This window comes from Hydra vulgaris, chromosome 12 (assembly GCF_038396675.1).
Source record: "Hydra vulgaris chromosome 12, alternate assembly HydraT2T_AEP".
Classification (NCBI taxonomy): Eukaryota; Metazoa; Cnidaria; class Hydrozoa; order Anthoathecata; family Hydridae; genus Hydra; species Hydra vulgaris.
In genome coordinates, this window is record NC_088931.1 from 44,227,351 (window position 1) to 44,242,500 (window position 15,150).

The following is a 15,150-nucleotide window of genomic DNA, read 5'->3' on the forward strand; positions in this document are numbered from 1 at the left end:
ATGGCATCCAGAATTGCGTTTTTACATATTGACCATCATCTAAATTCCTACCTCCATTTTTAGGTCCGCATTTGTTGAACTGAATTTCGATTGCCTCTCAAACTTTTCTTTCAAATTTTTTGGGTTCTACTTTTAACATCTTTAGCTTGATCCCATTTCATACTACATGAACATTTAATTTTATGATGCCCAATTGCAGATTGTTCTAATTTTTTTTCAAAAACATTTTTTTGGTGTTGTTTTGTTCTTGTTGCTATTTTCATTTTTGTTTTGCCGATGTATTTTTGTTCACACTCGCATTCTATTAGGTATGCTCCGGGATGGCTATTTGATGGTAGTTTTGTTTTGTTGCATGAAGTTAGCAAAGATTTAAGATTTGCGCTAGATTTAAAGACGGCCCTGTAACCTGCTTTCCTAAAGATTTTTCGAAATTTTGGTGATAATATTGGGATCCACGGTAGTGATATAGTTGGCATGATTGCTTCGTTGTTAGATAAAATTATTTCATTATTTGTGTGTCGTTTTTTTATAACAATATTTGCAAGGCCTTGTAATTTTTTCTTTTTGTATCAATTTTCAGCAAACACATTTATTAGGAAATCGATTTCTTTATTTAAAAATTTTTCAGAGCAAATTGATAAAGCTCTATGAATAAATCCTTTATATATTCCTTCTAAGATTTTTGGATCGTGGAATTGGGCAATTTTATTTCTAATGGTGGATTAGAATGAAACGCAATGTCGATTGCTTTATTTTCAAAAAATTGCAGGAAACCTTCCGCAAGTACTACCATGAGTGAAAGTCCTAAAAAATTCCATAAAAAATAACATTTATATAAACACAGTTCTATTAGTGATTTTATTTCTGAAACGCTTAGTTTTGTTAGTTTATTTAAATTTGGGAAGAGCTCTAACATATCAAGAAGAATTTTTGTAGTCTCTCCCAGAGGAATTGATGGATATAAATTGACAACGTCGTAAGATACCTGTATTTCATCGTTTGATATATCCCAAAGTTTAGCTGTTTTTACAAAAGTTGACGAATTTTTTAACTTTGTTATGTTTTTATCTAAAATTGGTTGAAATATATTTACTAGATATTGTGATATTCCATAACTTGGTGTCCCAATGGTTGAAACTACTAATCGCATAGTAAATATATTTCAACCAATTTTAGATAAAAATATAACAAAACTTAATAAAACTTGGATAAAAATTTATTTTTATTTTTATATGAGCTATATAGTTTATAAAGAGTCTCGCCTGCCCCAACCTCACCTGCCCCAATACAAGATCAGTTTAATGTCACCCAGACAGGGATTTTATATCTCAATTATAATGGTGACATAAAGGAACATTTAATATAATTGGTATTAGTAGTTTCTCAAAGTCTATCAGAAAGTCTCTGAAGCAACAGCTAAGAATTTTTGAAATTCATATCACTTCTAACAAAGAGCATAAAAACACTTTTAATGAAGTTTCTATAAAAGGTTTTAAGAAAAGTAAAAATTTTCAAGACTTTTTTCTAAAAAAAAAAAAGAGGAAAAAAAAAATGTTGTGTGTGTTTACTTATAAGTTCAACATTTTCAGTATCACATTTCAAAAAACATTTTGAAAGCTCAACATAAAAAGCTACATGTATACATCTTATTATGAAGTTAACTCTATTTAATCAAAATTTAATTTATAACTTATTGTACTACCTAATTGGCTTTTTATTTAGTATTGTAACACATTTCTGTTGTTATTATGAATTATTTTTTCAAGAGATAAAATGAATTGTTTTTTCAGGTTGTCAACCATCTTTAATGAATTATTCAGAATGTGTTACAATACTAAATAAAAAACAATGCAAGAAAGCATCAAAAATATGTTACAATATCAAATAAAAATATTTCTGTTGTTTTCTTGTGATATTTTTTAGTGTACAACTTGCACACCGTGTTAAAAAAAATAGAGATGTTCTGTTTTTATTTTATTTTTTAGAAGTTCTAAAGTCCTAAAAGCTTTACTCTATTCTCAGCAGAGTTATTTGCAATTCATAAATTAGAAAACACATTTTGCATAAATCTATATATTTTGCAAAAAATTTTTTATTTTTTCCCTATTTTGTAAAAAGTGCTATAAGAAAACTACTGTTTAAATTTAATGTGGTGAAAAATAGTGGCAAGTCTTTATCAATTAAGGTGCCAAATTGTTTACTGTAACATGTACACTTTACTAAGTTGATGTATGTACAAGTCAGTTGATGTATGTGCACTTCACTGAGCTTATCCCTATTTAAGTCAGTCGATGTAGGTACACTATATGCATTTCCTGTAGGTACACTGATGCAATTCCTCCATTAAATTTTGAAAAACAAAAACAATAAACAATAAACAACAATAATAGTTAAAACTCAGAAAAATAGATCAAAACAAAGCACAAAATTTCAAAAAAAGTGTTTTCTAAGAAAGATTTAAACCCACAACTTACATTTATATTGTATGCTGCCTCAATTGTTTATAATGTAACTTCCAAACTTCTATGCCAGTATGTTAATGCAAGTTAATTGTTAATGTTAAAAATAAAATATTTTTGCATGCATTTATTTTCAGCTGCAGAAACAGTTTTTACTCATTTACAGAGGCTGATTTTTCGGTCGCAGAAGATTTAATCACAATAAATAGAACATTGAAGTGGATAAACTACTGAATGCATTTTTTTTTTTAAATAAATGTGTAAATCAATAAAGTTTGTTTACTTTTGTTTATCAATTGTTTTATTTAGAGTTACTTCAGTCGCCTGTAGGATGGCATTTGTCACTCATTTTTGGTGCATTAATAAATTCATCTGGTATTACTTTCACTGATGCTTTTTTAATACAAAATTTTATATTTGCATTAAATTTTTATTTTAAACAGTTTGAATAAGATCTAGATAAAAAAAGCTGTTGTTATTTTAAATAAGAAATATAATTTTTAGAATATTTAATAAAAATTTGATTTATTCTGTTAACAAAAAAAGTAATATTTAATACTAAATACCTGCTGTAATATTTAATACAAAATATTGTTTGTTGTTATTTTTACTGCTGTTGTTAATTTTAGTATCAGGTGAGTAAATAAATAGTTTTAATATTCCTATTTAAATTTGTGTATTTGACTCTACTTTTGTGTATGCTAAATAATTTCAATGTATTTCGATGTAGTATTGAATGTTTTTCTTAAAATTCAACAAATTCTTTACTTTATAATAAAAATAAACACAGTGTAAATGTTTAGAAAAGATAATAAAATAATATTTAAAATTAAAGTGCTTATGAATCCATGGAGGTTTGAATAGGAATTTTTTGTTTTCTGTTTTTATATTTTTCTCTGTTTTTTGAATGTTATCTTAGTTAACTGTTTTGCATAAAAACTTATTTCATTATTTTGTTAGACACAATGTTACATTTTCAAGCACTCACAAGCCTGATTGATCTTGCTACTGCACTTCCACATAAAATATCATTACTTGCTGACAAGCTTGATGTGATAGAGGTAACAAATTTTTCTAATTATAAACATCTAATTTGTGTTACTGACCTATTTAAATTATTATGTTTTTCTAAGGTATTTGCTAAATCTATGAGAGAGGAAGTTCGCCTATTGACCGCACACCTTATAAGTGTCATTGTCTGCACAATGAACAATGATGTTGTAACAAACAAGCTTTCTCGTTTGGTGTTATCTTTTCATAGCAAAGTAGTTTAAATATAATTAATGTTTAAACTGTATAATTTATTTCATTTCAAAATTTAAGTTTTTTAAACTTTGTTGATCTTTTTTTTTTTTAATAAATAGAATTTTGAAGAGATGCATAGTGCTATTTTGATTACATCATTAACAATATCACGTTGCTATTTGTACTTCAAGCATAAAGATCTAGGGAAACGCTTTAATGAATGTTATAACAGCCCAAGCTTTCAAAAAATTGTGCAGGAAACAATAGAAATCTTATGTACTTGTGAAAATAATTTTAATACTTTTTATGATACATAAAAATTAAAAGTATTTTAAAAAACTGCAAAATAAAAAATTAATACATAAAAAGTATTGATAATTATATTATAATTTTTTTTATAGTTTTCAAGTTGAATGATGCAAATAGAAAAACAAGTTCTGTATGTTGTTTTGCATTAGGTGAAATTGCAAAATACAACAAGCTACCTATTCCAGATGATGATGGAAATAAAAGTTAGTATTCTCTGATGTTTGTTGAAATTAACTTGAACTCTCAATTTTTTTAATTTTTCAAAGCTTTTATGAAATTAAATACTTTATGTACTTACATGGTTAAAATGATTTTTTGCATAAATTTAAAAAAAAAATCCTTTATATTTAAAAAAGTACATATATTTTTAGATTGGTTTAGAATGGTTTTAATTGAACTAAATTTGCCAAAAAAAATATGTTGTCAAGCCTTGTTAAGATGCGTTATGCAGCTTCCATTTTTATAAATGCCGAAAGCATTTAGTTAAACAAAAACTTTTTTGTAAAAGGTCTTTTAATTTCTATTATGTAAGAAATTATTAGATTGTAAAAAAAAGCATTTAACCACAACTGAGAATTTTTTTAAAGAAACAAATTGTTTTATAAAAAAACTTTAATTTTAAAAGCCTTTAAATTAAATATGATTTTAATTTAGTTTTGAAGGAATGTAAAATTTAATTTCAAATGAATGTTATAAATTTTGCAGTTATTTTAAAAAAAGTTTTTTTCTTATCGTCTGCTAATTCATTATGTAAAACATAAGTCTCTCCATCATAGGTTATCATAGATTATAATATGCCAAAGTAAATCAAAAACTTTTTTCTTATGAAAAAATAAAAGTGAATTTGTTTAAAAGATTTCTTTTCACAAATAAATTTTTTTGTTTCTTATTAATTCAATATCATGGAAAGTTCTTTTGACGTAATATGTTAATGAACATAAATTATGTTTACAAATATCCTATTGGTAACTGATAAAATCTATCTATAAATTGTTTATAATCTTTATTAAAAATACTACATTAAATATGTAAAAATTAAAACAAATAAATTGATAGATAAACAAAGATAAACAAACAAAAAATTATGTTAAGTATAAGATTGTTTTAAGAAATAAATTATAAGGAATTATAATCTTTATACCGTATTTCTATTCACAATTTTTGTTAAATTAGTTTTAATAATTCTTAACGCCATATTTTAAAATACTTTCTAAATAATAGTTTCAGGCTCCTGTAACAAATAAGATCTTAATAATTACAACACATTAAAAGCAAATGGTTTTAAAGTATTTGTAAATTGTTTTTTTATTTGTCAATACTTTATTTTCGTAAAAAAGAGCGCCTATTTTTTTTATAAAATTAGCGCTCAATTTAAATGAAAAACCTAATGGCGTATATATCGGCAATGCCTCAGCGGGAGTAAGTATACATATATATGTGTGTGTATATTTATATATATATATATATATATATATATATATATATATATATATATATATATATATATATATATATATGTATATATATATATGTGTGTGTGTGTGTGTGTGTATATATATATATATATATACATATATATATATATATATATATATATATATATATATATATATATATATATATATATATATATAGAAGGCCTCAGCGGGAGTAAATATATATATATACAGTATCGGACAAAACGAGTGCAACCAAATAATGCTAATTTAGTTTCTTTATGTAAAAGTGCTGCATTTTTTCAATTTAGAGAAATAACTATTTAACTATTTAGAGACAAAGTTCTTCAAGTTTTATTCATCACAAAGTTCATTATTTGTACATGAAAATTAATAAATTAATCAAAAGTATTAAAAAAAGTTGATTTCCTTCTGGACAAAACAAGTGCAACTCGACAAAATGTTGACCAAGCTGTATTTCGCTATCAATATTTCGTGGCGAATCCTTTGTTGTCGATCACAGCCTTGCATCTCCGAGGCATAGATTTGATCAGGTGATCAATGAAACTTTGTGGAATCGCTCCCAGGCCTTTTGGATTTGTTCAAACAGTTGATCCTTATTACGAACACCTTCACAATTAATTCTGCGGTTGACGATCTCCCACAGGTTCTCAATAGGGTTGAGATCCGTAGATTGAGGTGACCAATCCATCACCGGTAGGTGGTTGTCTTGAAACCACTGCTTGACTACTTTTGCAGTGTGTTTCGGATCGTTGTCTTGCTGAAAAACTCATTTTATTGGCATATTCCATTCAGCATGAGGTAACATAACATTTTTCAGGATATTTTTATACATGAAACGGTCCATTATTTCATCGTTTCGATGTATTGGACCTAGACCATTAGCAGAAAAACACCCCCAGACCATTACATTGCCTCCGCCATGCTTCACGGTCTTATTGCAGTAACGTAAATCGAGGCATTTTCCGGCCGGTCGACGTACACGGCAAATGCCATCGCTCCCAATGATGTTGAACTTCGATTCATCACTGAACAGGACAGTTCGCCATTTCTGCACATTCCAGTCAATATGAGATGTAGCAAACAGGAGTCTTTTCTTCTGGTTTTTAGTGAAATCAGCGGTTTCTTTGCTGGGCGTCGAGAAAACAATCCGGCTTCAACAGCACGTCGTCTGATTGTTCGGTCCGATACAGGCAGCTCTAATTGCTTTTGTATCTTGACTGATGATATCCAGGGATCCTTCTTGACTAATCTGACGATCATTGAACCCTCTCTAGAAGTGGTGGAATGTGGTCTTCCACCTTTGTTATTTGCTGCCAACTTCCCCGTAGAACGATATTTGGAACATAGTCTTGATACGATCCATTTTTTCACGCGATATTTATCGCAAATACTTTTTTGTGACATTCCACTTACGTAGTCGCCAATAATTTTCTTTCTTAGTTCCAATCCAAGACTGTCGGGAGCCATTTTTGCACTTGAAGTCATAAAAATAATAAAAATAAATAATCACGCTTCTCAAGGCTTACCGTGTTACATTTACCTTGTGATGATACAATAATGCTCTGTGGAACACAACCTCTTGGTTGGATGTGGACTGTATTGATGTAATGAAACACTTGTTGTATTTCACTTTTTGTATTGATGTTCTTCGATAAAACACTTTGATAAAACTCACTTCAATAATTTGTCTTGATAATACTGACTGATTGACTTTCATATACTGACTGAATTACATGTTGATTTACATGTCTCTTATATAGTAAAATGAACCTGTGTGAACCTGTTCTGGAAGATTCTAGATGCTTCTTTTCGATGCTTCTTGAAGCTTCTGGATGCGTCTGGATGCTTCTGAATGTTTCTGGATACTTCTGGATGCTACTGGATGCTTCCAGATGCTTTTTCTGGAAACTTCTGAATACTTCTGAATACTTCCTTTAATTATTAAAAAACTTCCGTGACGTTGACACGGACCAGACTTAAGAAAATGAAACAAACCAAAGAAGTTGCACTTGTTTTGTCCGCTGCAAAATGGCACTTGTCAACGAAATTCTGTCTGTGTGCTGTCACCTGTCAGCTGATTGCTCATTTCATGGCATGCTATGACTCTAGACTCCTGAACTGTTTGCTGTGGTAGTATAGTTCGTTTCGTATAGTTTGTATTTGTATATTTCTACCCAATGCTCGGAGTGAGAAAAAAAAATAGTGGGATGTTTTTGTAACGTTTTCTTTTTACTATCCCACCAGTATTAACAAGTTTCTTTCATGCAATACAACTAGTACTGCAAACATTAATAATCTCTTATTTTCTCAAATAAGGGATTATAAATGCATATAGTTAAAATAATAACTGGGTAGTTTGCTCAGTTATATTCTCAGGTGAATGTCACTGTTATATAAAGTCTCATATTCAAAATCAAGGTTCGCTAAAATATCAAAAAACAAATGTAAGTATGTTAATACAATTGATGTGAATTTTATTTCTACCAATATTAAAAGTTAAACAAGTTTTTTTTGTCAAAATATCTTTCAAAATGCTTTACTATATTGACAGACTTTAATGTTGGGGTTTCAAAATTCCTGATATTAGCATCACAATGTTCTTTTCCAAATTATTTTATTACATAATTTGGATCAAAATTAATAACTGGTGGACCTATTAACTTAATATTAACTCATTGAACTTGAAAGAAGACAAGATTATATTAATAGTAGAAAAAAATGTTTGTGTTCAGCTGTAGAAAAAATCAAGGTATTTATAGAGGCTGAAAATCATTAGGAATTTTATTACAGCCACTAGTGGCAAAATATTTACGAAATTCTGTACTTTCACAAATATCAAAAGTTTTTGATTATTGTCTTATGTTACTGTCTCCAAAATATGAATCTTGTTTTGGAAATCATTGTGGTTTATAAAAAATTTGCAAATTTTTATCAAACTATCATATTTTTCTTTGTTTGAAATATTTTCTTTTTCCTGTAACAATTTATGTGCATTATGTGCAAATTAAATTGGGGTATTGATTCATAAGTAAAGAGCAACACCTGCCTTTTTGCTAAGCATATTAGAAACACCATCATAAGCATTAGAGACCCAATAATAAAATAAAAAATTATTGTCAAAAAAAAATTATTGTAAATATAAAGTACTTATAATAGAGTTTGCTATAGAAGAGGCTTCTGTGTTTAATAATTCGATAAGGTCAAAAAATATACTATCAAAAAATGTTTATTTCTGGAATGTTCACTCGCAAGCAGATTGACAGAGCAGATTTTATGTAATTGTGTTAGATTCATCATAAATCTGATTTTACTAGTTTTATGCAATACATAGTATTTGCATGCATTTCCTTAGAAATATGAAATTATCAGGACATGCATGATCCTATTGTAAAATGTGACCTATGTCTAAACTATTTTCTACCTGCAAACATATTAGTTCTTTCAGATCAGAGATTTTTACAATGTAATACACAGTGCGAAATACACAATAGGTAGTTTGTGCTGATTCATCTGCATTTTAGAACAACACATCTCTATGGTTTGATTTTTGAAGTGAGAAATAGTTTAGCTGATAGTTTATGACATGAAAGGTTTTTCCTCATTGACTGCTGTTTTTTTTCTTTTATTTCACCATATTCTTTGAAGTTACCATTTGTTCACTCGCTAGCCTATTTTAATCCCTGAGTTTTTTTGGCACCTAAATAATTTGCGGACTTACAAACAGAACAACCAATACCCTTTATTGAAATTGTCAACCAGTCAAATGTCTTCAATTTTTCCTTTAATTGTATATATAACCAGTAATGTGGAAAAAATGTGTCATTGTATAGAGGATAAGATCAATACTCAACAATTTTGTGATTTATTTATTCATTTCAGTGGCATGATCCGACTTACTTTAAGAACTATTGCTGCCTAATTTTGTTTTCATTCTGCCTACTAGCCATTTATCCATTTTTGCAATAAGCAATAAATAATTTTTTAAATCAAAAAATTTAATGTCAAGTAAAACTAATGCATCCTATATTTGATTCCACAAAAAAAAATATAAAAAATAAAGAATACCAACAAAAGTTTTTTATTTTGGTTGTTATTAGTAACTTTTGGTTTTGAAATACAAAAGAAAAGACAAATTGTTTCATTGTTTTAGATTTTATTATTGAACTTTATGTCACAATTTTTGAAGTATGACGCTAAAAATAGTTGAAATGTTACTTCATTTGCTCAACTTCAACGTTACTACAAGTTGCAACTTTGAGCAATCATTTTACATTTTTATTAATAGAAAGAAAACTAATGGAGATTTTTATATATTAGTCACCGGGATGGCATCCTGCCCCATCCTGCCTCACTTCAAGCACTGTTTCTACCTATTTATCATATATATATATATATATATATATATATATATATATATATATATATATATATATATATATATATATATATATATATATATATATATATATATATATATATATATATATATGTGTGTGTGTGTATGTGTTTAGTTAGTAAAGCAAAGATTGTAGATGAACTGATCAAGATTTTTCAAAATGCCAATGAAATTAAAGTATGTTGTATATAAAATTTTATATTTGCTTGTAAAATAATTTTCAAAAAGGTTAACTAAAGTTGATTTTTTTAAATTTTTTGTTTAATTTTTTCAGCTGTTTTTTTCTAGCTTAAAGAAACTGCTGCTATATCTCTTGGAAATATTTGTGTTGGAGAACCAGATATTTTTAACCGAAGCAAAATTGAAGATTTTTTGATTGAATCTTCTAAAGTAAGTGTTTTTTGTTTTTTTACATATAAACTGGATTTTTTTTATTGCTTTGCTAGAAAGTATATGGTTTGATTTTTACTGCCATAAACTTTGCTTCTGACATTTTTCACTACACTAAATTTTCTTCTAAAGTAAGTGTTTTTTGTTTTTTTACATATAAACTGGATTTTTTTATTGCTTTGCTAGAAAGTATATGGTTTGATTTTTACTGCCATAAACTTTGCTTCTGACATTTTTCACTGCACTAAATTTACTGCAGCAATGCCACATGTTTAGTTTCAAAATGTTTTGAACAACTTGGAATAACACTATCAAACACAATTTTTATCCTTGGATTCAAAGTGTTATATTTCAATTGTGGAGAAAATTTGTTGTTATTATTTATCCAGTCTTTTCTGTGAAGTGCACCTTGGTGTCATGGCTGTCCCTGTGGCAAAGGAAACAAGGAAATTTTGTGAAACCATGTTGAAGGCCCATAAGTAATGACATATTTTTGAAGTCTTCAATGACCTTTTGTCAATAGTCATTATACTTCAAGGCACTCTGTAAAAGCTTGGTATTTGTTTAGACCTCTTTAAGATGCATTTTTTGCTTTTTTAACTAAACAAGTTACAGCAATACAATTAAAATCATTTAAAATTTTAGGTAAACTTGTCTTTCGTATACTTGCTGATCTCAAGGACACCATTTTGATAATAACCTTTCATTTTTCAGTACTTTCACATGAATTTTTCAAAAATTATTTGTTAAAAATAGAACAAAAACAATGTTACGTTAAATCGAACAATGTTAAAGCTACTTCCTGTTCAAAATTTTCCTTTAGGGCTTAAAGGAGTAAACTAAATAAGACTATGATTTTTTTTTGAATTTCCAATCAATTTAATTATGAACTAGGACAACACAATTTTGTCCTAGTTCAAGATCATTTGAAAAAAAAAAAATTTATCGAATGAATGTTAAGGCCATTTGAAACATTGAGTAATACTTCTGTATGTATAAAGCTTTATATAAAGTTTGTATATAATAATTATAGCAACTTCTTTTTTTGAAAATTGCAAAAATCTTTTTTAGATGAAGGAAACAGAGATTCAGTTTACAATTGGGCAAGTTTTTTCTTGTGTTGCAGGAGGTTTATTATCAAAATTAGCAAAAGACAAATATATCTTAGATGATGAATTTCACAATACACCTTTGCCACAAGCTGAAAGGATGACAGAAATTATTCAAAGAATAAATAATGAGTGTGTTCACAGTCACCTGGCTCATGTGCGACGAGCTGCTGCAGTTTGGTTGTTAAGCATTGTAAAATTTGCTCCTGATCACAAGGGAATAGAAAAAAGTATTCTTGAGATACAAGCTGGATTTATAAATCTTTTAAATGATAGCGAGGAAGAAGTTCAAGATATTGCCTCTAGAGGTTTATTTATAAAAATTTTTGTTTTTGTTTTATTTAAGAATTTTGTTATATTTATTAAACTTTCTTACAAAGATGTTTTGAAAATTATATGAACTATCCTATGGAGCTAAGAAGCTATGGATCTATGAAGTTATGGAGTTATGAAGCTATGGATCTATGAAGTTATAGAGTTACGAAGCTATGGATCTATGAAGTTATGGAGTTACGAAGCGATGGATCTATGAAGAAAACACTACTCACTAGAAATAGCACTTTTTTTCTTTTTCTTTTTTTTTAAATCTTCACTTCCAATAAGACTGCAAGCAAACACTATTAGAGTTGGAATTTACTGAAAAAGAAATGATGAAGTTTATAGAGCAAGATAACAATTAACAGAAGACTTATATGAATCAGGAAAACAAGATATAGGAAGCAAATTATATGAATCAGGAAAATAAGATATAGGAAGCTCATTATAGTTTTATAGAAAAGAGAAAGAGAAGCAACATTACGACGATGTGATAATGGTAGGAGCTTGCCTGCAAGAGCTGGTCCAACTATGTTTACAATGCGTTTTTGTACCTTGTCTAAAAGAGAAGATTTATAGAGATAATTATAGAGAAAAGATTTTTAGAGATAAAAAAATAAAATCCGCCATAAGAAAATAGTGAGCACATTAAAGAGGTGCAAACTTAACAGATGCTAATTTTGCCATTGATTTGGTATATAGTTTCCAAGGAAGATGGAAAGCAAGAGTTAATCTTAGAAGATGAAGGGTAATTGACTCATCAAGTAAATTACCATTCATAAATATGGGAAGATTATTGCATTATATGATTAGCTGAAAAAAATTGAGTTTAATCTAAGTTAAAGTTCACTAGCCACTAAGAGCCCTATGCTGAAGTAGAGGTTAGATCCTTTTCAGGTTCAAATGCCCCTCCAAACAATCAGAGATGTCGCCTGATACACTGAGCTTGTGGAGAAGACCAGCATGCCAAACTTTATCAAATGGCTTTAGAAATGTCAAGAGCAATAACCTTAGCCTCTCCACATCTATCTAATGCACAATAAAACCTATTAGTTATTACCATTAACAAATCAGCAGTAGAATGAAAAGATCGAAATTCATATTGATGATCAGAAATTTATTAGATTCAAGATGAGAGAGATTGAGTGTTTTTAATTAAAGACTCAAAAATCTTGTTTATGATAGTAAAAAGTCTAATGGGACGGTAGTTAGACAAGTCAGGTTGTTCTTCAGAATTTTTGAAAATAGGAATAACAGATACTGGAAAACAAAACTTATTTTTTTAACAAAACTTTTATCAAGTGCTGGAAAAATATTTCCAACCTGCTGGAAAATATAAGCACTTGATAATAGTTTTGCAAGTATAGACAACAGCTCCAGAGAACACTTCTGTAAGACTATAACAGGTTTGTTGTCTGAACTACAAGCTCTAGAAGAGTCTAAGCAGTAAATCACTTTAGATACAGAATCTGAAGTGATATGAACATCAGGCTGGATTTATCTATTTGTCGGCTATATCAGATAGAACGCAACTAGTGGAATCAAGAGATGATATTGATAAAAAGTTCTTAGCAAACAATTCAGCTTTTTCTTAAGGTGAGATGACAAAATCTGAACCACACAAGAGGTAGGTAGACAAGAGGTAGGTAGACAACCACACAAGAGGTAGGTACAAGAGGTAGAATAACAGATTTGCTTTTGTTATAGATACTGTTAAAGATTCTCCAGAAGTCACGAGAACCTAATTTTTGAAATAAAATACAAGATTTTGTGACCTGAGAATAGTAGGCTTTGGCTTTAGACAAAAGCTTATTACAATGGTTTCTAGCAATAGTAAACAGACGCCTGGTTTCTGGAGAATTGTTTTGCTGATAAATGTAAAAGTAATGCTTACCATTGGAAATTGCAGTAGCACAATGGAAACCCATGGAGAAGAGTGAGGCTTGACTTGAAATTGTTGAGAGGGAATAAAAGATTCCATGTCAGTTTGAATCGAAGTTACCTAAGTAGCACATTTATCAGCAGGAAGTCAAAAGATTTCTACCTAAGGGTAATCACAAAGAAAATCTTGGAATGAGTCCCAGTCAGCTTCAAGGTAGTTTTAAGAGGTATAATGATAAGGGGATTCTGATGATGAAGAAGAATGAAATAATAGTTTTAGAGTTATTAAACCATGATCAGAAGCGCCTTTGGGTGAATGTGGAGAATTTGAGCACTGGTAACCGGCCTTAATGCCTGCATAGTCACTGACACTAGAGTCAAGCCATTCAGTGTAATAAGCATTAAAGTCGCCAACAACAATGATATTGGCTAAAATTTAAAGAGGAAGGGCTTGGTCAGTTTGTTCAGAAATATCATCAAAAAAATGCAGTTCTTAGAGGAAGGAGAGCAATATATTACAAAGAGAAAGGGGATAAAGTAAAGTCGTGCTAAAAAACAACACATGAAAGAATAGTCTGTGGGTTCAAAGCTAGTTTTCTTATAAATCGGTGAACTCTTATGAATGTAAATGCCCAGACCAAGCATGTAACTATTGGAGTCTTAATGAATTAAAGGAAGATAACCATCAGCACTAAGATCACAAGATGAGACAGCTGAACTCAAGTTAGTCTTGTAAAAAGCAAGTAGGTCTTGTGAACTTTGCAAGTGGTAAGACTTAGCGATGAAAAGTTACTTCGAAGACCATGAATATTAGTCTACGATACTTTAGTCATTTTTAAGTTTGTTAAAGAACTTGACTCAAGGCACTGATAGTACTCAGTACACTATTTAATAGTCCAAGAAATTGCCTCATTACTATTAATAAACCTTAAGCCGTAATAAAGGGCTCCAAATATGGCCTCAACAATGCACACCAAAAGTACGAACAGAGCACCATCCATGCGCAACATGGCACTGTTAGTACTCTGATACTTTACAGCTGTTGATGGAATCAGCCTCTCTGAGAGTTACCACCGAGTGCAATAAATCTGACTACCAATAGGCCTCAGAACCATAAAACTGAATTTTAGAGCTTTATTCTTATTAAGAGATAATAGAATGAGATTCCTCATCTTAAAAACAGAGACTAAAGCAAAACCCATGCATTGAGTCAAGAAGTTCCAGCTTTTAACATCCTAACTCTCCACATCTATCTAATGCACAATAAAACCTATTAGTTATATCCATTAACAAGTCAGCTGTAGAATGAGAGAAAATTGTCAAAGAGTAAATTGTTACACTCAAGATTTTTGATAATTAAGACCAAAGAATAATTTGTGTATTTAAAAGGTTTCTGGAGAACACTTTGTAAAGACAGAAGTCTGGACCACAAACAAAAGTGAGATTTAGCAATGTAAGCAAGAATGAATGAGTGGAATAATTTTTAGTTAACCTGTTTCTTTGGTATGGTTTGGTATGGCATAAAAAGTGTGGTCATTAGATTTAAGATATAAATTAGAGATCAGCCTAATGTATTTGAGATTTTA

General features: G+C 29.2%; 1 protein-coding gene across 2 annotated transcripts in view; it reads left to right on the forward strand.

Moving 5' to 3' along the window:
- LOC101239838 (proteasome adapter and scaffold protein ECM29) overlaps positions 1-15,150 on the forward strand; it is a 197,031-nt gene that overhangs the window by 96,201 nt on the left and 85,680 nt on the right. For both annotated transcript variants that reach the window (XR_010642456.1, XM_065813388.1), the window contains exons 20-27: positions 2,769-2,834; positions 3,420-3,520; positions 3,593-3,724; positions 3,824-3,980; positions 4,106-4,216; positions 9,985-10,046; positions 10,158-10,259; positions 11,331-11,676. Coding sequence is in view for 1 of the 2 variants with exons in the window: in XM_065813388.1 (XP_065669460.1) it covers positions 2,769-2,834; positions 3,420-3,520; positions 3,593-3,724; positions 3,824-3,980; positions 4,106-4,216; positions 9,985-10,046; positions 10,158-10,259; positions 11,331-11,676 (1,077 nt within the window). In the remaining variant the exon portion in view is untranslated. The remainder of the gene's footprint in view (positions 1-2,768; positions 2,835-3,419; positions 3,521-3,592; positions 3,725-3,823; positions 3,981-4,105; positions 4,217-9,984; positions 10,047-10,157; positions 10,260-11,330; positions 11,677-15,150) is intronic.